The 26,201-nt window shown below is 34.1% G+C and overlaps 2 protein-coding genes across 6 annotated transcripts in view; one reads left to right on the top strand and one right to left on the bottom strand.

Annotated features, from left to right (window-relative positions):
- Positions 1-9,112, top strand: part of Aida (axin interactor, dorsalization associated) — a 46,563-nt gene extending 37,451 nt beyond the window's left edge. The window contains exons 7-10 of one of the 5 annotated variants that reach the window (XM_015483616.2): positions 1,666-1,788; positions 3,591-3,713; positions 4,531-4,648; positions 4,792-6,577. In XM_015483616.2, coding sequence (XP_015339102.1) covers positions 1,666-1,788; positions 3,591-3,713; positions 4,531-4,648; positions 4,792-4,888 — 461 coding nt within the window. In that variant the 3' untranslated portion in view covers positions 4,889-6,577. Of the gene's footprint in view, positions 1-1,665; positions 1,789-3,590; positions 3,714-4,346; positions 4,409-4,530; positions 6,578-8,231 lie in introns of those variants that run through there. The other 4 variants (XM_015483614.2, XM_048809333.1, XM_015483615.2 and 1 more) reach the window with 4 other exon arrangements.
- Mia3 (MIA SH3 domain ER export factor 3) overlaps positions 8,650-26,201 on the bottom strand; it is a 55,528-nt gene continuing 37,976 nt past the window's right edge. The window contains exons 5-26 of the mRNA XM_048809787.1: positions 26,182-26,188; positions 25,495-25,516; positions 24,483-24,571; positions 24,171-24,239; positions 23,973-24,083; positions 22,663-22,734; positions 22,379-22,483; positions 21,613-21,735; positions 21,406-21,514; positions 20,320-20,375; positions 20,141-20,231; positions 19,831-19,969; positions 14,997-15,098; positions 14,089-14,149; positions 13,939-13,974; positions 13,795-13,862; positions 13,580-13,680; positions 13,262-13,399; positions 12,218-12,294; positions 12,021-12,092; positions 10,454-10,616; positions 8,650-9,438 (exon numbers count right to left, since the gene is read on the bottom strand). Coding sequence (XP_048665744.1) covers positions 9,104-9,438; positions 10,454-10,616; positions 12,021-12,092; positions 12,218-12,294; positions 13,262-13,399; positions 13,580-13,680; positions 13,795-13,862; positions 13,939-13,974; positions 14,089-14,149; positions 14,997-15,098; positions 19,831-19,969; positions 20,141-20,231; positions 20,320-20,375; positions 21,406-21,514; positions 21,613-21,735; positions 22,379-22,483; positions 22,663-22,734; positions 23,973-24,083; positions 24,171-24,239; positions 24,483-24,571; positions 25,495-25,516; positions 26,182-26,188 — 2,146 coding nt within the window. The 3' untranslated portion in view covers positions 8,650-9,103. The remainder of the gene's footprint in view (positions 9,439-10,453; positions 10,617-12,020; positions 12,093-12,217; positions 12,295-13,261; positions 13,400-13,579; positions 13,681-13,794; positions 13,863-13,938; positions 13,975-14,088; positions 14,150-14,996; positions 15,099-19,830; positions 19,970-20,140; positions 20,232-20,319; positions 20,376-21,405; positions 21,515-21,612; positions 21,736-22,378; positions 22,484-22,662; positions 22,735-23,972; positions 24,084-24,170; positions 24,240-24,482; positions 24,572-25,494; positions 25,517-26,181; positions 26,189-26,201) is intronic.

Below are 26,201 nucleotides of genomic sequence, written 5' to 3' on the forward strand. Positions count from 1 at the left end.
ATGCCAGGTGACTTAGTGATTCCTCTGTTTCAGAAATGGGTGCTTATGGGCACCAGAAGATGTTCAGAAGAGTATTTATAATAGCCTTGTTAACTATATCCAAACGCTTGAAGTAATTCAAATATCTAACACAAGAATGTGTACATAAACTGTAGCATATTTATACAGCCATGTACTACATAATAGAATGAACTTTTCTGCAGAAAAATTCATATATGATATACATACATGTGAATATGTATGTATATAAATATAAATGTATACATATTCACATTTTTCATAAAATTTCAGAGGTGTTTCTTAACTCTCTGAAGTTCATCCCAGATGTCCAGGTACAAGCCCCTCTTCTAAAAGTACCCTAATTTGTCAATCAAAGAAGATGCATAAAAGGTATTATGTATATATTTAATGATATCAGCCTGAGCCCATTTAGGTTTGTTAATGCAACAGTGGAATGCAGCCTCCAGGCCTTCCCATTCTTGCATTTGTCTGTATTGTCTTCATATTTGTTTAAATTAAAAGTAATACATTTTTTAACAGCACTGTTGAGGTATAATTTGCATATCATAACATTTCCCTTCTGTAAGTATAAAATTCATTGATTTTTGACACCTCTATAGAGTTTTGCATCTGTCATCACTATACAAGTTCAGAACATTCCCATCACCTCCCAAAATTTCCTCAAGCCATATTTGCCATCAATCAAATGTGTATTTTCAAATGTAGTGTGTTGATTGCTTCATGTATTTCAAATAACTCATCATTAAAAGTAGCATAACACATTGTTGAATAGAAACTTGAAAAACATCAACCAAAATCTTTTGTTAAGTGTATTTTGAGGTTCTGTATACATACTTGATTGAAATCAGCTTATTTGCATCTGTTCTCTATTGGTAGTTTCAAAAAAGGGAACATACTGAACAGTTGATTTCTTCCTTCATATGTTCTTGGTGGGTGAATGTTGTCATGTTGTTCTGGGTGGGTTTTTAGTTTTAAAATTTTTAGTTGGTTTTGGGGAAAATTTTCAGTTATACAAATGGCCCTTTTATATGGCAGTCTGTATAGTACTAATTTCTGAGAGAATAAATCATACAAAATAGAATGAAGAATAGATGTTAGACTATATAGTTAAATTGAAACATAAATATCAAATTGTAAATTATTTTCTTTATTAGGAGTAACTAAAGGAAAGAATGTATTGATCAACTCTGATATTAAATGTCTCAGATTTAGGACAGTATAACAAGTATTTTAAAAGCTTTTCTTGTCTTTGTTCTACCACTTCATATTAAGATGCTGAGTATAATATAGAAGTACATATGGAACATAAATATTATGTGAGTGTATTATACTATTATGTATAATTGGGCTTCCTCAAGTGATGTTTTAACAAACTTTTATTATACATACTATACACTATTATTATTATGGAAATTATTATTTTCTGCTTAAAGGTGATTGTATGCTTGGGAAATGCAGATATATTATGTGTAAAATTAAATATTTTTCTAAAAAAGTATAACATCAGATGTTCATGAATTTTGGAAATAAAAATACATAATGCCTAGCTAGTTCTTAAGAGGTAGGCTATATCTTCTGTTTGTCAAAGTATTTACTCTGAATTATTGGTGGAGCTAACTTTTATTGAGGTTTCTCTGTTGCCAGGTACTTTATTACCAAGGTTGCCATCAGAACCGGGAATGACATTACTCACTATCAGGATTGAGAAAATTGGTCTGAAAGATGCTGGACAGTGCATCGATCCCTATATTACAGTTAGTGTAAAGGGTAAATAACTGGCAAATTGCATTATGTTTTTTCTCATATGGGACAAAGTTTTTGACAGGGGATGGTCTTGTACATGTGACAACTTACTTTAATGCATTCTATAATGAGGCAAAATCCTAGAAAAGATCATAACAGAACATAGTTCTGAAAGACTTACAAAAATATTTCCTACTTATACACTCACTTTTGCTTTTGAGTTTGTATAGATTTTTGCTCTTCAGATTCCATCTAACGTGCGGACTAAACATACACATTGTCCTTAACAGCAGCTACAGCCTTCAGGATGTAGATTAACAATAGTACCCCTCACCTTCCATGGGTGTGTAGTTTTCTACACAAAGCCCCATATCCTGTTTTCCCATCTCTCCTGCTTCAGCCCCTCTTCTTCCTGTGCTACTGAGGTATCTACATAGGTGAGTCCTACAGAGGCAGATGAAAATCAGGGGACAGGGAAGTAGGGTGCGTCCATAACATCCATGCCCTGAATGCAATCCCATGGGATGATGATGTGATTAAGGAATAAATTATACCATTTTATAGAAATAACTATAGTTAGTACAAATGGCTTATTTTAATCTGTAGTTTTGCACCAAAGGAACAGATTGGTGCTGAAATTAAATGGAGGAACTTTTATCAATTGCAGAAATAAAGTCAGATCCATGGGTTCATTAGTGCTAATTAAAAGAAAAATATGACCACAAAGAAAAACATTTATTTAAAGAACATAATCCACAGCACTAATACTGGTACACTTTTAAATGCCGATGTTACCAGTTATCAAATATATAGTGTACTGGGAAATATTTATATTATTTGATAGGCCATTTGTAAAACTGCATACTCATTCAGAAAGTATACTTAAAACACAAAAATATTTAATGATGTTGTAAATGTTAAATTACCTTTGCATATGTTAAACTGAAATATTTTTATGTAAATATTTTTTAATTATTAAATGTACTAAATTGTTTTTGAGCTTTTTGAGATACATAAATGAATAACACATAAACACTGAGGAGTTATTAAATGAGTCCATGTTGAATTTGATTAAACTGAATTTTCATACCCGGAAAATTAAAACTATATATAATGTACCATCTGGTTGTTGTAAATTCAGGGTATGTTGTAAACAGTATAACCAGAATTTAGATAATATATATGAAAAAATATTCATTAACAAAAGGGTTTTTGTTGGCTGTTCTCATCCATTTTTGGTTCTTAACAGGGAAATTATGATAAGGTTAGGTTTAAAGGCTTTTCTAAATAAGCCATATACTTGATCAAAGTTAGAAATTGGTGGCAGAGCTCCATTGTGGCATAAAAAAATATAGTGGGGGGGCTGGGGATATGGCTCAAACAGTAGCGTGCTCGCCTGGCATGCGTGCGGCCCGGGTTCGATCCTCAGCACCACATACAAACAAAGATGTCGTGTCCGCTGAAAACTAAACAATAAATATTTAAAAAAAAAAAAAAATATATATAGTGGGCTATTCCCTAAAGAAAACATGTTTGTTCTTTTTACCACTTCACTATGAAGATCAAGTTTTGTCCACTTGGCCATGTAAAGGCTTCCTTGTCCCCTTCATGAGGTCTCCTATCCAGTCTATATTCATTTCTCTCCACATACCCCATGAACTTCAACAACTCTCACATACTTGCTCACACCAAATAGGAATCTCTTAGCCTGAGAATCTCCTCTCAGCTCCTTCCATGCCTCTTTAGGAACTGTAACCTTTTCAGTTTCTAGATTTTCCATCTGTATATGTGAATGCTCATAAGCAGAAACTTATTTGTTTCTCCAGATCTGAATGGCATAGATTTAACTCCTGTGCAAGATACTCCTGTGGCTTCAAGAAAAGAAGATACATATGTTCATTTTAATGTGGACATTGAGCTCCAGAAGCATATTGAAAAATTAACCAAAGGTTTGTAATTATCAGTTACTGACTTCTTAAGGACACAGTACTTATCTGGGTTTGTGTTCATAGTATACTTAACACAAGATCTTATGTCACATAGTTATGAATATTGACTTAAAGAAAGTCAAATCAACATATTTTTTAAATATGAGAATTAGCAGTTGCATTATCTAGTTGTGTAATAATGTGGTTAAATATTATTTGATAGGGAAGTTTTTCTCATAATACAGAGTTAAGGAAGCAGGGTCCCTAATAATTACCTTAAGTCCTTTTAGGAACCTAATGATTACTTTCTACAGTTAAAGAATTATTTTTTTTTCTTTCAATAAGATGCATTGGGTAAAAAGATACTATAACTGGCAGTTAGTTTGTAAGAATATGGAAAGGACAATCTGGGCTTGGTGGTTTCAGGAGGGAGAGAAATGATGTAAGCTAGAATTTTTTTTTAAAGGAACTCTTTTAAATTTCTATTCTATCTAATATAGGTGCTTATTGAAACCATTTCTATAGGTACTGCTGATACTTAAGTAACTTCTGTTTTTCTTGTGGTATTTAATATTTTATATTCTTTGGTAGTTTATGATTCTACCTGTGTACATAACTTACATTCTTGCTATACAATTTTGTTGTACTTTGTAGAATTAAATGATATGGAGAAATGTCACTCAGACATGGTAGAAGAGCTTGGAGTGACAGCCACAGTGAGTTATCAACAGTTGTGTCATCAGACTGTTTGACACGTTAATTTGTAAAATCATAGGCTTCTGGTGACATGGAAGAAATGTGTGGTCTCTGGCTTATGTGGTTTGTTTTAATTCCTTAGGTGCAGCTATCTTCTTTGAATTCAAACACTACAAGCCTAAAAAAAGTTTTATCAGCACCAAGTGTTTTGCTTTCATGGAGATGGATGAGATTAAACCTGGGCCAATTGTAATAGAACTGTAAGTGATATACATATAGGATTCTTACTGTTTTAATGGTTACTAGTTCATGTTTCTTCTTAGTCCCTCTTATCTAGAATGTAACATTGGAGTAGATCAATCATCAAAGTATTTTAAACAATGATCTTTCTATTGTGGTTACAATACAAGAAACCCACTGACTTTAGAAGAAAGAATTTGCAGTTATTGACCAAGAAACCACTTTATCTTCATCTACATCAAACTTTGCACAAGGAATGATTCTGACATGAGTAATGTGGAATTTCTGTGAATTTTACCACTCAGTAGAAATCGTCATAGCTCTGTGTAGCATATTCATCCTTCAGGAGGCAGGAAGTGAGCCGTACCTATAAGGCCAGTGAGTCCATTGCAAAGCTGTACCACAGAACTAAAGTCCAGCACCTCATTGTTATGACTCCTTTGGATACAGGTTTATTGTAGATTTTGAAACATGTTTTTACTTTTCAATTAATTGTGCAATTAATAGTCTGTTTCCTAATTTACCACTGTTCCTACCCTGCTTCCTGGAACAATACTGCTGTGGTAGGTATGCTCATCTTCAAACTTAACAGAGCAATAAGAATGTGCTAGAGTTTACACATTTGCTCACTTTTGCTCCAATATGGTCTTTTGATTTGAATTAACTTCAAACTTTTGAATTGAAGTGGGTAGGATAGTACCAGATTGCTTTGAAAGGAAATTGGATCAGTTATGGTCTGTCTTATAGGCTGTTCCTTAGAGCTGGCCTAAATTCACCCTCATCTGATAGTTCTACTTAGAAATAGTGTGCCTTGACCAGATCAATATCGTATATGGGAGTGTTCTCCAGGTTGTAGCTGTGACTTTTTTCCAGATGACCAGATTGTTTTTCTGAAAGTGAGCATATTTTTAGTCATGTTGATTAGTTGTTCTACATCACATTGCTATTGTTTCTAGGGTTAACATTAAAACCATCTCTCCCAGAATAATTACAAATTTTGGGGTGGGTTTACGTCTTCTAAATCATGTCATCTAAAAATAATTGAGTCAGATGCTAATGAGATACTGCAGGAACAACTGCTGTTTTTCTGACAACTGATTGTGAAACCTTAAAACCTGCATACCTTGTCTTTATAAAGTGATGAGTATGCAAAATCTGGAAAGATATTCTATTTTTTATAATATAGGTAGATACAACTGACATTTATTTCCTATTTAGATATATTGATATTCATATGAAAATATGCAGGTCATTAGCCTATTATAATTTCACTATTTACATTACTTTTAACTTAATGATGAGACATAAATAAAACTTTCATAGTACATGAGGTGGATATTTGATACACAGAACATAAAGATTTGTGAGGAGCTTTTTTGTGGGTTACATGTAGAACCCATTTATTTTAATATTCACTGTTTTAAATGAACAATGCATGAAGGGAATGCAATACTTGGCCTATTTTTAAACTAGTGTAAACCCTAATGATACCATCCGTTTGCTTTTTAAAATGAATAACAAGTTGTTTTAGCCCTTGCACTTCAAGAGATCTAGTCTTTAATTTTTCAGTTGTCTGTTAGGTCAATTTTGTTTACTAGATGAATATTAATAAAACTATATGAGCCTGAAAGAATTCTCGGCCAAAATTAGTCTTTCATCTGGATTGGGTTAATTTCACAAATGCAAAAATAGTTCAGTCTACAGTAGTTCTAGAAAATGAAGAATTTGCCTTAATAAAATGTTCACTCAACTGAAACTCTGAGTAGTCAAAATTTCCAGACTGTAAACTTCTCAAGAGAAGGGCCTCATCTTCTCCATGTCATGTAAACTTTCCAAGGTGCTTGGGCAGCACTCTGTACCCTGTGGAGTACTCAGTACCTTTTTGTTTGATGTTACTGATGTTTGATGTTGCTCCCTTAAAATCTACTATTAAAATGTAGCAAAACTGATACATTGTTCTTTCTGTTTTCTCATAGACTATAAAACATGTATATCAAAGTGATAATAAAAAAAAACCTTTTTTTTGGTTGTAGATGGACACAGTACCTTTATATTTATATGTGGTGCTGAGGATCAAACCCAGTGCCTCACACGCAACCCCAGCCCCTCAAAGTGAAAATTTATATGAAGAAACATTTAGCATCCTTCACATAAGAATGCTTTATTTTTTTTAACCTCTATTTATTTATGTGGTGCTGAGGATTAAACCCAGGGCCTTGCCTGTGCTAGGCAAGTACTCTACCACTGAGCCACAGCCCCAGCTGCCACCAAAGAATGGGATTATATGAAAAAAAAAAAAAAAGAGGATGCTTTGTATGAATGTCTTTCATCAGCATTAAATGAACTTAAATTGAACATTGTCATCAGCTTAGCTTTAATTCAGACCTGAATGACCAAACCTCCCCCCCCCCAAAAAGGTGATTTTATCTTGAAGCAATTAACACAAAACAATCTGTATCTCACAAATTAGTTGTTTAAATTTACTTTCTAGTGTGGGAGGGGATGAGTCACTGGACAATAATTACAACTATAGCAGTAATACTTTCAGGTTGAAACACTACTGCTTCACAAATGAAATGATTTTAGTAACTAAACTCAAACACAATTTTCTGGAGAGGACTTCTAAAACTTTTGAGATACAAAAGTATAATTGAATCAAGGGACAGTATTCTCTACACAACCTTGGGCTTTGCTACAGAAGTGGTACAATCAGATGGATGTAAGGAGAGGCAACTATGGGTGGGTTCAGAACTGCTCAGATAAACTACGTAGAACACATTATAGCTTACTAATAGAATAAATACAAAAAAGGCTTTAGAGGGAAAACTACTGTTGCTTTGAATAAAAAAAATAAATCTGCCTTTCCTTGAAAATCTATCTTCCTAACTGACATCACCTTTATTTAAATGCTATTTTAAAATTAGAAGTTATAGTAACTTCAGCATTGCCTTGTGACCTGTAGAGGTTGAAAGATACGTTCAAAATCGGTATTTGTGACTTAAATTTTATTTTACATGGTTAAAAATGGCATAAGCTACTATATGGTTTTCCTCTTACACACAGCTGCTGCTTCTGATATTAAATGGAGGTTATGTAGATTGAATTCTTCAGTAGTTTAGAGATTTTGTTTCACAGAGATTTTGTTTCAAACTGAAGCTTTTGCCCCTATTTTCAGAATACTTAGGGGGCATAAAAAGAACAATGATATGTTATGTTGTAGGTTTCAACAATCCTATTACTTTCTAGAACTTAAAAGAATGGAAGAATATGGTCTAGCAGTAAACAAAAGTACCAGGCTTTTATAATTTTATTTAAATCTTAAACCTCTTAAAATGTACTGTTAAAATTGCCGTAATTAAAATTACAGCTCTGGAGAGCTAGTTCTTAGAAACATTGTTTTAAAGACAGTAGTTACAGATTCAGGACTTGCTTTAATTGATTTTTAAATAAAATATATTTGAGTATCTATCAAAAAAAAAGAATTTAATTCAGCCCATATTTGCTAATTAAAGACATTATAAGCCTTAGAGTTTCATTCATTCTTTCTCAGAGGATTATAATTTTCTAATTTTTTTATCATATTCCTTGAAAATCAGTGGCAAGGTATGGGAAAGAGAAGAGTGTGTGTGTACATTTTTAAAAAGAAATTTCCTTATTTTTTATAGACACAACATACCACCTTATATTTTATTGTTATAATGCAATAATGGCAAAAGCAGTAGAACTTCAGGTCAAACAACTCTTGCTACTAATGTAAACTCATTCTCAGAAAACCATTCTCACATGGACAATGGTTAGAAAAAAGTACATGAATGTGCTACAAAACTAGAGCCACAAGACTTCTCACAAGTAAAAGAAATCCTCTGTAGAAGTCCACAGTTGACCAAGGTCCAGCCTCCTTAACAGTGAGCAACAGGGAATATGCTGCCAAGTCACCATCTTCAGTTCTGAGAGTGAGTTTACATGCTTCCCCAATGGCACAAAGTCTCATGACGATCCAATGAATCAACAGACACTTGGGAAATATTAATAAACACTTTTTTATGAACTATTACAACAAAGAACTTCAGCAAGAAGGAAAATGAAGTTTATGATCTTTGAGTAAACATTTTTAGCGTAACAGTCTCTGTGACCAGATATTGGAAGAGAAAAATCAAGCTTATAAAACACCATTTCTCTATCAACTGGAATACACTAAAAATAGGATAATGGAAATACATGTTCTTAAAGCATTTCCACAGGAAATGTCCATAATTATGACATTCTAAATCATTTAGCAATTGTATATGCTACATTAACTAAAACAAAGGTATTCCTTATTGCACGTTTTAAAGTTGGAAGGATACTCTAGCTTAAGTGGGGGATATTTAGGGGGAAAATATTTTGGCTCAAAATGTGTACTGCGCCAAGGCAGCTTCATTCTAAAAACATAAAGCATTTAAAATAAACTTATATATTTTGAAGCCAATAATCCTTTAACACAATGAATGGTTCATAATCCACTTTCTGACTAAGGCCTGTGAACAGCCCTCACTACTGTGAGAATCAGGTGTAGGTGGAGGTTCATCTTTAAAGCCTGAAGGCATTAAGTCTTTTGCAACAGTTGGTGGCCCATAGTCTTGGGGACCATGAGTTGGAGGTGGTAATGGGGCACCAGGAATGAAGTACTCTCTTGGGCCAAATGAGCCTAAAGGTCTAAATGGTGCGGGTCCTGGAAAAAAAACACGAGGGTCAAAAGGCAAATCCCGTTTTCCAGGTGGAACACCTGGTGCATATTCTCTGAAGCCTATTGGTGGACGCATACCAGGACCTGGAAAATAAAAAGGAAGTTATGTAAATACCCAGAAATTTCTGAACTAGGGTGATTTCAAGTATGTTAATATAGTCTTTAATTTCTCCCAAGCCTAGAACATCAACTGGTGAACATCCTGACTTGCCAGATGAGGCAAACTGAGATGGAACAAGTTTAGGTTATAGCCTTTGGCCAACCAGCCATGAAGCAACATATTAAGGATTTAAACATGGCTCTACCTAGCTCCAGGCTTGTCTTTTTTCTTTCCCTACTATATAATTGCAGAATTATTTCTATCTCACAAGAGCTCCATTTATATTTGGAAGTACTAATTTACCATGACAAGATGATAGATTATGAAATAAGAACTTTACTACATCAAAGAAATTTTGATAAAAGGAAATCCCACTATTTATTACTGTATCCATTAAAAATTCATGAAGTATTTCAGCATGGACTTTACACATGCCATCAGAATCAAGGTGCATGCCCTCCTGGAAAAGGGCTTCCACAGCCACCTAATTAAATCAGCAACATTTATTAGGTCACTGTTAAATCCTCCTCTTTAACACTTCCCTCTGACTTTTCTCAAGGTAAGGAGGGTTTGACTTTTTCCTTTTCTATATTCTATAACCTACTGCTTATGCTTCCATTATGGGTGATTACAAACTTTATGTTATAGGATTTTCATATCTGTGACAAAATTTTAAGTTATGGCATGTGTCTCATCCACCTTTCCATCCATTGCAGTGCATATCAACAGATTTTCAACAAACATCTGCAGAAGTAATATTTCTTGCTTTTCTGTATATAGCCCCTTATCCTTATCTGTAAGAGATAGCTATTGCCTATCTCAGTATAAGATTATGTAGTGTCCCATATGTCCCAGAAAACTGGAGGAAAAGTTAAAATGTACTCAGCTTCATCCTTTCATTGTTAAGACCTGAGATAGCAACCAACTGTTTTAGCAAGCAATAGAAATGAAAGATGAATGTGATTTATAAGTCAATCACTACTGTTCAGATCATCATACCAAATGGTGGAGGAATTGGCCGAGGCCCAAAAGGCCCATCGAACTGAAGTGGCGGTCCATACCAAATGGGAGGTGGTGGAGGCCGTCCCATAGGGGGTCCCATCGGGGGGCCCATGAAGGGTACCCCTGAGAAAGGAGGGGGCCCTTTCATAGCCATATTAACCTGCAATTTAAGATTTGAAAGCAGTTAAAAGTTTTAAAATTCCTATGTATTAAGACAAAGTACCAACACCGATAAAAGCTAAAACCCAAAACAAGCATCTGTCCAGAGAACACCATCAGTGCAACAAAACTCTCCCCACCCCTCCTGTGTATTCCCACTGACAGCTTACAGAAGTTAGAAGGATGCCACAAGAGGGAGCAGTTTGTTACTGATTATATCTGCACAGGAAATGGAAAGGCAAGAGGACTGGCAGAGGTTATTAAAAGAGGTGATTTCTGACCAGCATGTCATGCTGTATTCACTACAATCTATATCAAAGGGAGTCCCCCCTCCCCATCACTTCCCTTTCATCACAATAGCTCATTACTTCCATATTAAGAATGAACAGAATAAAATGAAACATGCATTCTCTACCCATCTAATCATAGCTACTATTCAGAGTATCGTCAGTAAGTCTTTCATATATTATTCAACCTCTGAGATCTTTAAGTAGACTGTCTTGTTTTAAGTAAGAGGGAACAAAAGCAAATGGAATATCGTAATTTGTTGAAGGCCACACTGCATATTAAAGGAACTCAATCCCAAGGTTTGCCTCCAAGCCATGCTTTTCCCACCTCTACTCCTAACAACGGGTCTTTGCTCTCTTTTAAATCTTCTACTACAAAGGGGTTTGGGATCTTATCTAAGCTGCCCTTAGATTTCTCCAGAGATGTATATTCCTGGAATATATATACACTGGCACTTGAGAAGTATTTTCCAACACAGTGCTATATACACAAATTTCCAAGGAAGACAAGGCTTTAATATTTACTTTCATTTACTGTACACCATTTGAGATATTGATTTATCATTTCCTATGAGTAGTGGGTTTGAAACTGAACAATTAAAAATTTATTTTATTATAGAGCTGCAGAAGACCTACCAGATATAATAGCAACACAGTTACAAGAGAATGTACTTATGTGAACAAATGAGACCATTGCTTGGGACTGGCTCAAGAGGTCATTTCAGATTATCATTGTTTCACTGAAACAGTATGTCACTTTCAGAAAATCTGATACCAATCTAATTCAAATCACTCAAAATAGGGTTTGCACAATGGAGGAATTCTTAAATAGCATTCTTCCAAACAAAAATAAAAATGATGAATTATATAATTTTTATAATGAATTTACTTCGCCTTAGAACATTCAACACAAAACACCATATAGAGTGATAACTTTTCACATTCTGTAGTTCATTATAGTTGTACACACTTAAGCAACATTCCCAAGTTAAGGAGAAAAGTAAGCTCAATATTGCATGCAGTTTTAAAGCAAACAAGATCAGTGTCATGCTCTGAATATCCTTCCCAGAAATGCACAGAATAAAACCCAATTCAGTTCTCAACCTCTAAGTACTTACTCCAACTGGATGCTCAGTCAAAGAAGTACTGGTGGAAACTGAGGGGGTCTCAGGTTCTTGGGGAACAGTTTGCTTTTTAAAAAACAAATGGGATAGTACAAATAGAACACAAAGAAGGATAAAGCAAAGAGCAAGTACTGTAGGAAAGCTACATGTTCCTGCACGACCACATGATTCACAGTAACTACAGAACTTACCTTGCCCTCATCTGTCACCTTAGCTGGAGAAGAACTTCTGGAGCTGCTGTTCATGTGAGCTGGACCACATCCTGAGTCTGTTAGAGATCAAAGAATGGGTTCAGACTTATTCTAACATGAAAAGAATAAAAATCCTGCATCCACAATTACAGATTCTTTGAAATTACTTGGTCCCTTTACCAGAGGCAACGGGTTTCCCAGATGCCTCAGAAGACCATTGAGTACGAGGTAAAGGTCCATCCATTGACCCTCGGGAAAGAAAGATCAGAGCCCTTGTATGTATTTTTCAGAAGAAATAAACCACTGGTGGACAGGTCAGGGTTCAACAATAACTAGAAAGCAACATTAAAAATGGGTTGCCCAGGGGTTGGGGTCGTAGCTCAGTTGTAGAGTGTTTGCCTAGCATGTGTGAGGCACTGGGTTTGATTCTCAGCACCACATTTAAAAAATAAAGATATCATGTCCACCTACAATTAAAAATATTTTAAAAAATGGGTTGCCCAATAGTAAATCACAATTTATGAAGACACTTAAATAAAATAAAGAACTGCCTTGGGTTGATAGAACAGCAGATTAATAAGTACTGGTCCTAAACTTTAAGATATAGACTTGAAGTATGTGTAGGCTGGCTTTTCTTTAATCTGTATAACCTGAATTCCAATCTTACCAAGACTACAGTCCTATTTAGAATTGGAAATAAGACTCAGTATTTCATATTGGAAATATGTATGATACATAAAGTTTAAGCCTACTTTTATAATATTTGGGAAAGGAACATCATAGAGATTTAATTTAAAGATAAAGGTTTACACTTCACAGTGTAAAATTTAAAAGAAAAAAAAACAATACAGGGACCTCCAGGAAAAAAAAAATGTTTTCTATTCTAGAACAGATTTTACAGAAAACATTCACTAAGATAAAGTAAGAAATTATCTTCTATATATTGTACAGGCCCAAATTCTATGTTTTCATTAGAATATTCAAAAGGGAAAAAAAACCAAAACCTTGAAGCAGTTTACTATAAAGCAACATGTGAATGCTCACCAAATCCATTTATAGGCATATCTCTTCGATTAAGGGTAGCAAAAGGAGGTCTCCCAGCTGGCTCTGCTGTCAGTGGAGGGGAACATTCTCCACCACTCACGGGGGATGGACCAAAAGAGCCATTCTGGCTCAGGGGACCTAAAGACAACAATGCCGTGTTACTACTTTAAGGCAGCCTTCTCCCTGACACCAACCCCCACCTCCCGCTTTAGCAAATCATTCAGATTATTTCATAACCATTACACACAGAAATAAAAAGTAATTTACATAATTCTGCACCAAGAAATAAAATAGCTCCTTTTACAAAGTGCCCCCTACCTCTCCGAGGAGGATTTTGTAAATTTGGTCTTCCTGGCATTGGTTTTACAATCACAGGTTCTTCTTGCCGCATTGCCATCTTTTGGGCCATTTCAAATAGTCTTGAATATTGAGAAAGAATGGGCTAAATTATGAAACAGCAATCTATCATAGATAATATCTAGCATAACCTTAAAACACTATAAAACATATAGTAAGATACCAAAATCACATACTTCTGTCTCAAATTAGCAGCTTCCCTTTTCTCTTCAGCTATAGCTCTTTCTGCAGAACAAGCTTTGAGCTATCAAAGAGAAAATATTCAAATTCAGTTGTGGTAGGCTATGCACAAAATAAAGAAAAGGGGGAAAAAATCTTACCCAATTATCATGAGCTTTCTTCTCTTGCATAGCAATCTGAAAAAGACAACACATTAAAAAAATGTTTTTAGGGACTCATTATAATAGCCTATAATTGTCTGTATTAGATATCAAAGAATTCTGCAACTACAGGACAGTATTAATTACTACCTGGTTTTTAAATGAGCGCTCGGTTTTCTGTAATTCTTCTTCCATCTCTTCAATTCTCCGCCTACGAATTACAACAATTGAATAAAATTTGAAACATTCTGACCATTTTCCCTTTATTCCATCAGCTATACTTTTAAAGACTTTATCATACATAAGAAAAACATTTCTATAGTTATATGAATCCAGTGTGATCAAAACTAATACTACAGGCCAGGTGCAATGCCACATGCCAGTAATCCCAATGATTGGGAAGCTGAGGCAGGAGGATCACAAGTTCGAGGTCAGTCTCAGCAATTAAGTGGGAACCTATGCAACTGAGACCCTTTCTCAAAGTAAAAAAAAGGTCTAAGGATGTAGCTTAGTAGTAAAGCACCAAAAATACATAAATAAATGAAATAAAAACCTAATACTAATAACTTCTTTATCATTTAATTGCTAGAGATTCTGAATTGATAAATTATAATTTCCTTAACTGTTCATCAGTGTGTTCTCAAGTAATTCAGCTAGAAATATCTTCCTCCTTAAAACTTTTTTTCTTTTTTTCAAATTATATCCATAGAAGATTTCCAAGGTCTATCAAATGCCACACTTTTGTGGGTCTTGATACATCACACAGCAAACTGATTTCTTAAAGAATTACTACAACATACAAAACCCCCAGAACTGTTTGCATTGACCAAGTTCCCTATGGTCTTGCCCATTGGGTATAAGTAAATTTTTGTTAACATTTTTCATTTGTTAAGTTGGAATTTATTTTTTCTCCTGTGTGAATTGAATGTATTCATATTCTCTCGTTATTTATACTTCCATGCTATTTTCTTCTATCTACATAATGTAAAAAAAGATTAAAAAGAAAGCTAACACTAGTTCATTAGACATTGACACCCTCCTTTAGAAACTGAACTCACTTGTAATTTTTAACTTCCTCTACAGCGGAAACCACCTTTTCTTCTGCAGCTGACAGCCGCTGCTCTTTTTCTAGTCTCTCATATTCTTCTTGACTCAGTTTCCTAAAATAAAGCCAGTTATCAAATCAAAAGTTTCTCTTTGTGAATATCACTTCCCACAATTCTATAAAATGCTTAGGCACATAAAATAGGAATTCAAACCTGCAATTTCGTAAATCAAACTCTGGCAAATCACTTACATTTTCTAACTTCTCTTAATTCTCTACTTACCGCTAAATAAAATAAATGTGAAAACAACATGTGCCCCAAGGGCAAGTCTCCTGTGTGTAAGATAACAAAAACTCACTTTACTTCAATGTGGAAGATCAGGACTGATCAACCTAACATAATTAAACATATTAGGATAAAGCAGGGGATAATTCTTTTCTCGTTTCTGCCATGGGTAGGACACTAAGTATATCTTTGTCATGGAGGAACTCTTTTCTCAATCCAAGACTGGCACCATAATAAAGATATAGTCAGTCAAAGAAAAAATCTTCTAGAATGTCTTTTAGCTATGCAATTAACCACAGAACATTTTTCACACTTTAGATATCTATTTCAAAAGAATTGTAATTCAGCAAAAAGACAAATCTGAGTTTTGATAATGTCTGTCAACCAGAAAAAGAAGCCAAACTGACCCACGATCGGAGTATTATCTACTGACAAGTTTTAACTCTGATCATGAAACTCAAGATGTTCAACTACTGAGACAAAGGTAGCCACATTTAATGATTTAAAAAATACTATTTTCTGCTATCCTTGTACTACTTTAGCCATAGTTCCAATTCAAAAGATAATTAACTTGAAACTTAATTTTCCATAAATCAGAAGAACTATAGTAAAAAAGGATTATTGATACCAAATAGAAAAAGGGGATTATATATTCTTATATAGCTTCTCATTTAATTCTTCAGCAAGTATTTTATGAGTGGCTATAATATACTAGTTACCTTGTAAGATGCTAAAGAATAAAAGAGCTCACTGTTTCAGGTATAAATGATGCCTAAAGGAATATAATAATTTTCCCCACTGGCTTAAGAAGGAATATGGAGAAAACTGAATCTTGAAGGACAGAGAGAATTTTGTTTCCAATTATCAAAGAGTTAGTCTGAGAGCACTAAGAACAATCAAAACATCTTTATAAGAATATAAAATTGTGTTTGAAGGGATCCAAGCTAAAAAGGCAGTGAAGATATATGTATGTGGCCAAGATCCATTAGAAAAAGGAATCTCAGAATTACAAGTAAGGCTGGCACTTTAAGGTACTTTTCTCCTAGGTTCACCCACATATTGAAGATAACACAAAGATATAATGAGTCTGAACTAAGCCTTCATCAAATTCCTGGGCTTAGCGGAAAAAAAGAAGTGTTTGGGGCTACAAACAAAGGGACCCTTAATAAAAGCCCTAGCCTTTGAGTTTAGATTAGAAAGTACTGCACACTTAAGTGATGAACAGGCAAAAAATCCAAAAGGAACAATAATGAAACATTGAAAAGACAAGTCATTTTTGAATTATCTTAATTGCTGACTAAGTTTAAAGTAATAATCTTACTCAAGTAACCTCAACACTTTTCTATAAGAAGATAACTTCATCTTAGTCCTCAAATTTCATCTATAATTATCACAACAATGTTGGCCAATCAAAACTGACCAGGCACTCCATAAGACAAAATTCTGTGAGAAAAAATCCCACAGAAAAGGAAACCACCTAATGGGGTTATCCGCACATGTTTTAAAATCACTGTGCTTTTTATATAGTCAAAAAAGTAAAGTCAAGATTATGAATTTCAGTGCTGGGAATATAGTTTAGTTGGTACAGTGCTGCCTCGCATGCACAAGGCTCTGGGTTCAAACCCCAGCACCACAAAAGAGGAAAAAAAAGATTATGAATTTTGTCAAAGGATTAGAAACTATAAAACCAAGAAATAGTTGGATGTGGTGACCTACCTACAGTGGAAGATACTCAGGAGGCAGAGGCAGAATGATGAGATTAAAGATAGCTTGGAAAGCAGTAAGACCCTAGTCCCTTATGAGAAAGAGCAAGGAGTCTGGGGAGGTAGCTCAATAGTAGAGCACATGGCTCAAGGTCCTGGGTTTGAACTGTAGTACTGAAATAGGACTGGGGTTGTGGCTCAGGGGTGAAGCACGTGCCCCACATGTGTGGGGCACTGGGATCAGTCCTCAACACCACATAAAATAAATAAAATATTGTGTCGGGCTAGGGATGTGGCTCAAGCGGTAGCGCGCTCGCCTGGCATGCATGCGGCCCAGGTTCAATCCTCGGCACCACATACAAAGATGTTGTGTCCGCCAAAAACTAAAAAATAAATGTTAAAATTCTCTCTCTCTTTCTCTCTCTCTTAAAAAAATCCTATAAAAATAAAATAAAATAAAGTACTGTGTCCATCTACAACTAAAATAATATTTTAAACCCTGAATTTTTTAAAATCCTAAACTCAATGAATGATTTTAGCAGCAGATTTGGGAAGTAAAATAAATCCTAGTGCTTTTAAGACAGGTCAGAAGAAAATATCCAGAAGAAGTAAATCCAGAATGTAGGAGGCAGGGGAAATCAAATTTTAATATGCATTATTATAATCAGAAGAGAGAATGAGGTAAAATCAACATTTAGAAAAAGACTCGAAAATTCAAGAAATGTTTAATGGTCCCAAGCAACATAACTGCAAGAGGAAAAAGTGGGTGGGGTGGGGAAAACTACACCTAGGCACTTCCCAATACAACGGTTAAAAAAACAGAGAAATGACTACAGGAACTAGGGGAGGGATAAGACCAAACAACAATGATAATGGACTCCTTAAAGAAAAAATTTAAAACAGATGGTAATTAATTGGATATTTTTAAATTGCTAAAACTAAGTAACAGTCAAAATTCAGTAGCCAAAAGAAAGATCCTTTAAAAATGGAAACTGGTTTTAACTCTAATCATGAAGTTCATGTCAACCTAATACAGATTATAAAGGTAGCAATATTTAGTGGATAAAAAATATTCTCTGTTTATCCTTGTACTACTTTGATACACTAATCAAATCTATCATTAAAGGACAATGTTCAAATAGAATGAAAATAATTTCAAATAAGAAACAGTGTAGAATGCAGAACTACAGAAACTTTAAATATGTGTATAAATTGAATGAATGTCTTGTGGAGTTCACAGTATATGAAGTACTAACATACAATGCCACAACAGTTATCTGATTCAGGAGCTACTTAAAGCCCATAAAAAAAAAAAATAACAAACCTATTAATCTATGTCAGGTTTTTATTAAATCCAGAATATATACCATGGCCTTTAAATTATGAGAAGATGAATAAAATTATAATTATATAATTATAATTCCATTATAATTTATGATTACATCAAGCTTATACAGAGGGGATGAGGAAAATAATTAAAAATATTTAAACTATTAAAAAGACACAAGGAAGAAAAAAAGAACAGGTCATCAAATAGAAAGCAAATTATTCATAAACCACAGGCACATATTGACATGGACAGATTTACATTTTAGAAAGTCCACTCAAGCGGCTATAGAGAAAACTACTAAGAATTTGAAATAAGTTATATAAAAAATATAAAAAATGGAGAATGAAGACAGATGATCTAGGTTAGGAACAGAAAAGATGACACAGGCATGAACTAACATAGTACCCGGGGATGAGTTTTTAAAAAGAGTACAAACCACAGATGATGACTGAATGAATTTTGGAGGAGTTGAGGAAAATAGTGCTACAATTTAATTGCATTACAAAGAAAATTAATTGCCATTTAGGTCATTCATATTACTAGTAGGGACAGAGAAAACAAGTGTTCTTTAAAAAAAAAAAAAAAGTGATAAAATGAGAAATGTTTCTTTGAAACAGGCCAGGCATTTAGAACTGGCCTGAACAAATATTTGAGATTCTAAAAAGGTCGCTTGGAGATCACAGAATTTTAGAAAAGTTAATGGAAAGGTTTCAATATTTAATGCATTAATTAGGCAACAGGAGTCAAAATACCTAAAAATAGGTCTGTAAGAAGGTCTGTCTTTGCTTTACAAGATTATATATATGCCGAAGAGTAAAATCAGGTGCAAACAAATAAAATCTGACACAAAAAAACTATTTTTAGAGAATTCAAGTATTTTTGTGGATTAAAAACTTCAAATGAACTTTCAAAAAATAACTAGCCCCACACTGAGAAGATTAATATATAAATATATACTACAAACAAGTACTTCTGTAATCATAACTCCTAAGGTCCTTCAATTTTTAGTGTGAACATCTGAGATATTCAAGTCCCAAACTTGTACCATCAATAAGTAAATATTATTCCTTTTTGAAGTTTTTATTCTACTAAAACATGTCATTCCAAATCACTCAGTATTTTTAAAGGTCCAGAGTTAGAGATACAAGTTCAAAACATTAGAATTACATAACTGATCACAATGAAAGGTAATTAAAATAAATAGTGGGATCATAGAAAGGGTCTAGATCTTTGAGAGGTATTTCCACATCAGTGACTGTTAATACCAGTTTACCACTTCCTGCCTTCATATGAATTTGACAATTGATTACGATGTCCTCACAGCCTTAGTTTATGGTTCCAACTACCTCAGGACTCTTAAGACTGATGATGGAAAGAAAAATGCAACTTATAGGAAACAAAACACAAAGGAAAAAAGACAAATCTCTACTTATTACAAACTAGAAGAAATTGTAAATAATCTTAAGAAAAGATAAAATTATCTATTAGTTCACACAGTGATAACAATAACAAACAATGAAAATCTTACTTTTGTAGTGCCATCTCATTTTGCTGGTAGAGTTCATTTAAAATCTCCACTTTCTGCCTTAGAGTTTTATATTCCTCTTCCAGTCCAACTTTAGAAGACTGTAGTGAACTGCAGTTACTTTCTAATTTCTTTATTTGGTCTGTAAAGGATAAAACAGCTTATCTCTATATGTGTACAAGGACTTAAGAACTTGTTTGAGGGAGTAGTGCCAAGAAAAGTAAGAAGCATGAAAGCAAGAAGCCATTCTTTATCTTTCCAATAAAATTTTAAGTCTTTCCAACATGGCAATTTCTTCTCAAGAAGAACCCACCTTCTAGACTACATTTTGTGGACATCGAGGCTCTTAGCTTAAGTTGTAAAAGTTTTAGATCCTCTTCAACTACTGATATTGTAGTTTGTGTCTAAAAATTGCAGAAAAGAGAGGTATTCTTAAAAGTGAGGCACAGGAAGAATTCACAGGCACTATGGGACTCTTACAAAGAACTATACCCGAGAGACATCCATCATCTGCTTAATTTGATCTTTGATCTTCTTATTCTGATCACCTAAAAAACAAAAGAATTTAGCTTTTTCTTTCCTTACTTTTAACTCTATATTCTCCTAACTTCCCCAAACTAAATAATGATTGTGTTCAAACAAAACAAAAAAATCAATTAAATAACTAAACTGATTAGACTAATGACTTTTAAGAGAATTGCAAACTTAGATTTAAAAAAAAAAGAGAGAGAGAGAGAGGTGAATTTCAGGCTGGGGTTGTGGCTCAGTGGTAGAGTGCTCACCTAGCATGTGTGAGGCACTGAGTTTGATCCTCAGCATAAAAATAAATAAAAGTACTGTGTCTGTCTTAAAAACAAACAAACAAAAAAGGTGAATTTCTAGTTTGCACAACTGAAATGTCATCTATGTTATTCTTGTAAGATAAAAGCTTTTCTTCTCTCTCAGATCTATCTTCACCTGGGCAAGTAAGTGTCTTATTTAGAAAGATTCAATCCTCTATTTTCTCCCTGAATCTACTACCAGGTGTGGTTTGAAATACTTGCTATGTAAGCAATATCCAACTTGGGAGAAAACATCTGGAAATATTTTCCTCATCAGTAAACACTGTTACACTCCCTCTCTAGCTTTCTGATAGTCTCTAGCCTCTGTTCTCACAGCCTTAGTTTATGGTTCCAACTACCTCCGGACTCTTAAGACTGACTGTGGACCTTAAAACCACAGAGCCATAGAGATGATGAGTATCAAAATTAAGTATCATCTGCATAAGTAAAAGAAATAAATTTCTCTTACTGTACAATGTTCAATACTTAGAGGTATAGGATGTGACTATTGTAGTGCAGTGTACTTACTATTTTTCAATGGGATAGAAAAAGTCAGTGTTCTTCACATGCCTATTGCTACATTATACCCCAGCAACCCACCTCTGCCAATGCAACAGACATATCTATAGATCCAGTGATATGTGTCTACAACCCTGAAGCTTAAGAAGAAATTCAGCCAGCTGAAAAGTGGCATCTGTATACTTAATTAAAGACAGGAAAGCAAAAAAGGATTCAACCTCCCTGAGACTGATCTTACCTGCTACCTCTCCATTGGTTAATTCATCTGACTCATCTTCTCTATTTTGATCCTCAGATTCAGATTCACATTGTAACCGATTCAACTGTGTGATATAATTAGTCAAAGCCTAGAAAAGAAGCAAAAGGTTGGAAGACTCTCGATTTTAATTCAGAAGATTTCAGGAGAATTCATGAGATGAAACATGTATTTGGAGTATAAACTTACGTTAACAGTATCTTCTTTGTGACTAAGAGCTACTTGTAAATCTTTCTGGGACTTCTCAAATGATTTGATTTGTTCACTGAGCTCAGCATGTGATGTACTCCAGTCTTTGACTTCCTGCTGCAACTGAAAAGCCAAAACACATGAATTCCTATGGGTTAGGGAGGGGTTTCTGCACTGGATACATCAGGACTACAAGACTTAGACAAAGAAATAGAGAGCCATACTCCTCGGTGGCCTGCCTCAATCGAGGGGGTTGAGACCTTGGTTAAGGAAGAGGGCAGAGTGGCCCCAACTCTCACAGCTGCAGTAAGAACATCAGAGCTATCAGGAAGTTGACCCTGTTTATTGCATTCCCCAGAAAATTGCTGCCAATTCAAATAATTTACCTCCAGCAGGAATGGCTGGGCACATATGACTGTCTCCTAAATTTAGACTCCTTATCATGTAATCTTCCCTTGGCCAGTGAATCAGTAACTACTAAAAAGAGGATCATACAATACTTAATTTTCTGGTTTAAAAAGTTTCTTTGAGGCTATGCAAGTTAATAACTGATTGATATTTGATAAGAAAAGCAATAATCCCAAAATCCAAAACAGATGGAGAACATATATATGCACTCAATTTGGGGAGCATTGTTTAAACTTTGCATATCTAGAAAAGGTCCTACATGAATATTCCTTACCTCAGAAACAGATCCAAGAAAGATACAAGATAATGATATTCACTTCTCTAGTTTACATTATGTATGACATCAAATTTTCTTTACCTGCTCTTTCTTCTTCTTAAGCATGGTATTTTCTTTCTGAAGCCGACAGCATTCCAACTTCACCTTCTCTTCACGAAGCTTAGCTTCATTAAGGACAATTTGAAGCTAATGCAAAACACTACAGTTAGTGAATTAATTCCAAAGAAAAAACAAAGTTATACTCTCCCAAACCAGACATCATATAGTTCTCATTTTTTGCACATTTTAGCACACCTCAAATTTTTGGTCCGCAAGAAAACTAAGATGTAGTATTAATACCCGTTAGCAAGAGTTGGCAGCTTTACCTCTGAAAGTTCATTAGTATTCACTGAAATGACCTCTTTAAGCTTCTCTATCGATTTCTTATTTTCCATTATCTGCCAGGTGAAAACAGAACACAAAATATGCATTAGGATTTCAGTAGAAATACTGATATATATATGTGTGTGTGTGTGTGTACACACACACACACACACACACACACACACACATATATACTAAAAAAGATAAACACAACAAAATATTTGTCAAGCCATCCCATTACATTTCAGGTAAATGCATGGGATCCAGCTTTAGACTAAGCAAAAAATCAAGAACTGAAAGAGATGAGGGAAAATGAAGTCATAAATATTTCATGGCATCCACAACCTTACGGTTTATGAGATAACCAGAAAAAAAGGTCAAAGTATAGAAAAACATAATGCAATAAGTAAATAAAATGTTTTAAAGCATAGAAAATTAACTAATTAATTACTGTTTCAAGTAAACCAGTTCAAATTAGTAATTTTTTTTCTAGTGATAGAGAAAAAAATTTCCCAAGATCATTTTTAAAATTTTCTTATCTGAAGTAAAAAATGATAAAATTTAAGGGAGAATAGACTAATCTCACATACAGAAGAATTCCAAAAAATTTATAAAGATACTCGCTCCTTAAGGAAGTGGACATAACTCTGCAATCTTTGTTTGCAATGCCTGGGACTGAATCCTGGGCCTCATGCATGCTAGGCAAGTGCTCTACCATGAGCTGCATCCTGAGCTCGTAACTCTTCATACTTTAACTGTGGGCTGTGCATGGTAACTTCCAAAGAATACAATATGAAAAGGATTGGAAAGAATTTTTACAGTGGAGAAATCTGATAAATACTACCTCAGCTAGGTGATCAAGCTTACTTGGGGGTAGGATATTTCAGAACACACTCTCTACTATCTTTTGCAACTTTTATGTAATTACAGAAACTTATAGAAATTGAAAATGAAATATGTAAGTAAAATTTTTTTAAGTACAGAAAATTGATTAATTCATTACTCTTTCAAGTAAAAAGTAAACAAATACTGTTCAACTGGACAATAGTTTTTTAGTTGTTCTGCATGTTTCCAAGGGCAGAGCAAAGCAATATGAAAATTATCCAAGGTTGAGAATAAAAATATTTCCTAGGCCCATAAAAATAATTTGTTGTATCAGTACTTAAAAGTTCCACAAAATGGGCAGAAGTGGGTTCAACTTCCTTGACTCCTAATCTTACTTTAGTTAACAGCTGGACTAAGTTCAACTTAACCAATTTTACAAAATATTTCAAAAGCCAAATTACAGTAACACTTAGCAACAAATTCTTACCAAGTCCTGATTCTTAGCTTTCTGTTCTCTCTCAGATTCTAACATAACATGAAGACTTTTAGCTCTCTCATCCAGAAGTTCTTTAGCTTTTTCAAGAAGCTTCATTTTATCCTGGGAAAAAAAGGTGTCAAGATTACTCACTCATTACATTTACTTTTGAGTTTAGAATGTAATTCCCCCCAAAGAAGGGATTTTTACCTTATATTTAGTTGCTTCATCAGAAAGAATCATATTTTGCTTCATGGTTTCTTTGACCTGCTCCTTCATCTATGTAAATAAAGCATTCAGAATTAAGATACACAAATTATAGTGCTACTATACAAGTTACTTCCAGACAAGTGACCATTTTCCAGAAGAAAGCAGTACTTAATACATATGACTGCTTGGAATTTGGATGATTTGTAGGAAATAATGAAACAAAAATTTTAAAATACGATTTTTAAATTAAAACAGGTAGAAATGATTTAAGCTAGAACCAAGGGAGAAAGAAACAAAACAAAATAATTATACCTTCTGTTCATAATTTGACAATTTCTGCATCAGTTCTTCATTTTCTTTCATGAAATTTTTCACCTTTTGGGAAATTTGCTGTTCATTGACTAAAAGGGGGAAATACACAAGATTATTACAATCACTAAATGAAATTCAATTACTCAATCTACTAAAAGCAAAGACATGTTATATGGTACTATGAGGAAATACTTCTTAGCATAACTATTATGCTTTTAAAAAGCAATCTATGCTTATTAGCAATAAGAGTATAAAAATTATTAAAATTTAAGAAAAATATAAGAACAATGATATTTTGCTGGGCGCAGTGGTGCACACCTGTAATCCCAATGGCTCAGGAGGCTAAGCTAGAAGGATCCCAAGTTCAAAGCCAGCCTCAGCAAGAGCGAGACACTAAGCAACTAAGTGAGACTTGGTCTCTAAATATAGGGGGTTGGGGATGTGGCTCAGTAGAGTGCCCCAGAGTTCAATCCCAGGTACCCCTCCCATCCAAAATGATATTTCAATTTAAGCTTATTTCACAGATGGGAAATACAGTAAAGTGTTGTAGCTTGATATTCCTCCCTTCTCAAAACACTTTCTTTTCAGAAAATGGAATCATTTAATTCTTTGCAAAGAAAAACAGAAATGAAACCATACTGATGTACATTACCATTCTTTAAATTATCTACTCAATTACTTAATGCATGATTAAATCATTAGCATAGAAATACTCTTCAAATGTAATACATCTGCATTACATCAATATTCAAAGTTAATCTGCCCCAAATTAAAGCTTATCATCATCTCCCTATCCACAATTTGTTCCTCCTCTTTATCTCCTATCTCAGAGTTGGAACCATCATCATCTACTCTATTATCCATGTTAGCAACCTAGGAATAGTAAAATTTTCAGGAGGTAAAAAAGATAATAGACATTAAAAGTCACTGTATCTACTTCTAACATACATAAAACACACATCAAACACCAATACAAAGGGTTATTACAAGTTTAAGAAACCTAAAAATTTACCTTGATATACTCTATCTTTTACCTAGAAGAGAGAAAAAAGATTAAATTTGATGTCAAACATCTGCTCAATAGAAACAGCATTCCTAAAACAACAGTCAGAATCATAACCAAGTGAGAATTTAATAACATTCTGATTCAGGATAATAATTTATAGGATTAAAAATAAGTAAAGGTTAACAAGCCTTTTAAATTTAATTGGTAGTGATACTTCATAAATAGCCTCTGACATAAAAACACTAAGATATATACCTTATTTCACAGTAAAGATGTGTGTGTGTATGTGTGTGTGTGTGTGTGTACTCAAAATCATTTACTTGACAATTCTAAATAACCAGGATAAAGTCTAGAAACAATGACTATTCAAAAGGAATCTGAGGAAACAATATTAAACAATATTCAAATGTTATAAATGGTGATGGGATACTCAGATGTGTCCAAGGATCATCCATGGGATCTTTGTAATAGGAAATTGCATTCAGAAAACCCCAACACAGAAAGAAATGAACATTTCTTTAATGTCATAGCCTTGCTAACCTTTTACTCAAAATGACAACAGAGGAAAATGGGAAGTAGCATAAAAGCAGTCATCTAAGGAAGGGACTAAAGCTCCAAAGTCAAATGCTGAAACTGAGGAGCAACAGCTAGGAACCAGATCCCACATAACCTAGTAAAAAGAGAAACAGGTACCGGGGTTCTTGAAATGAAAG

This window comes from Marmota marmota, unplaced genomic scaffold (assembly GCF_001458135.2).
Source record: "Marmota marmota marmota unplaced genomic scaffold, marMar, whole genome shotgun sequence".
NCBI lineage: Eukaryota > Metazoa > Chordata > Mammalia > Rodentia > Sciuridae > Marmota > Marmota marmota.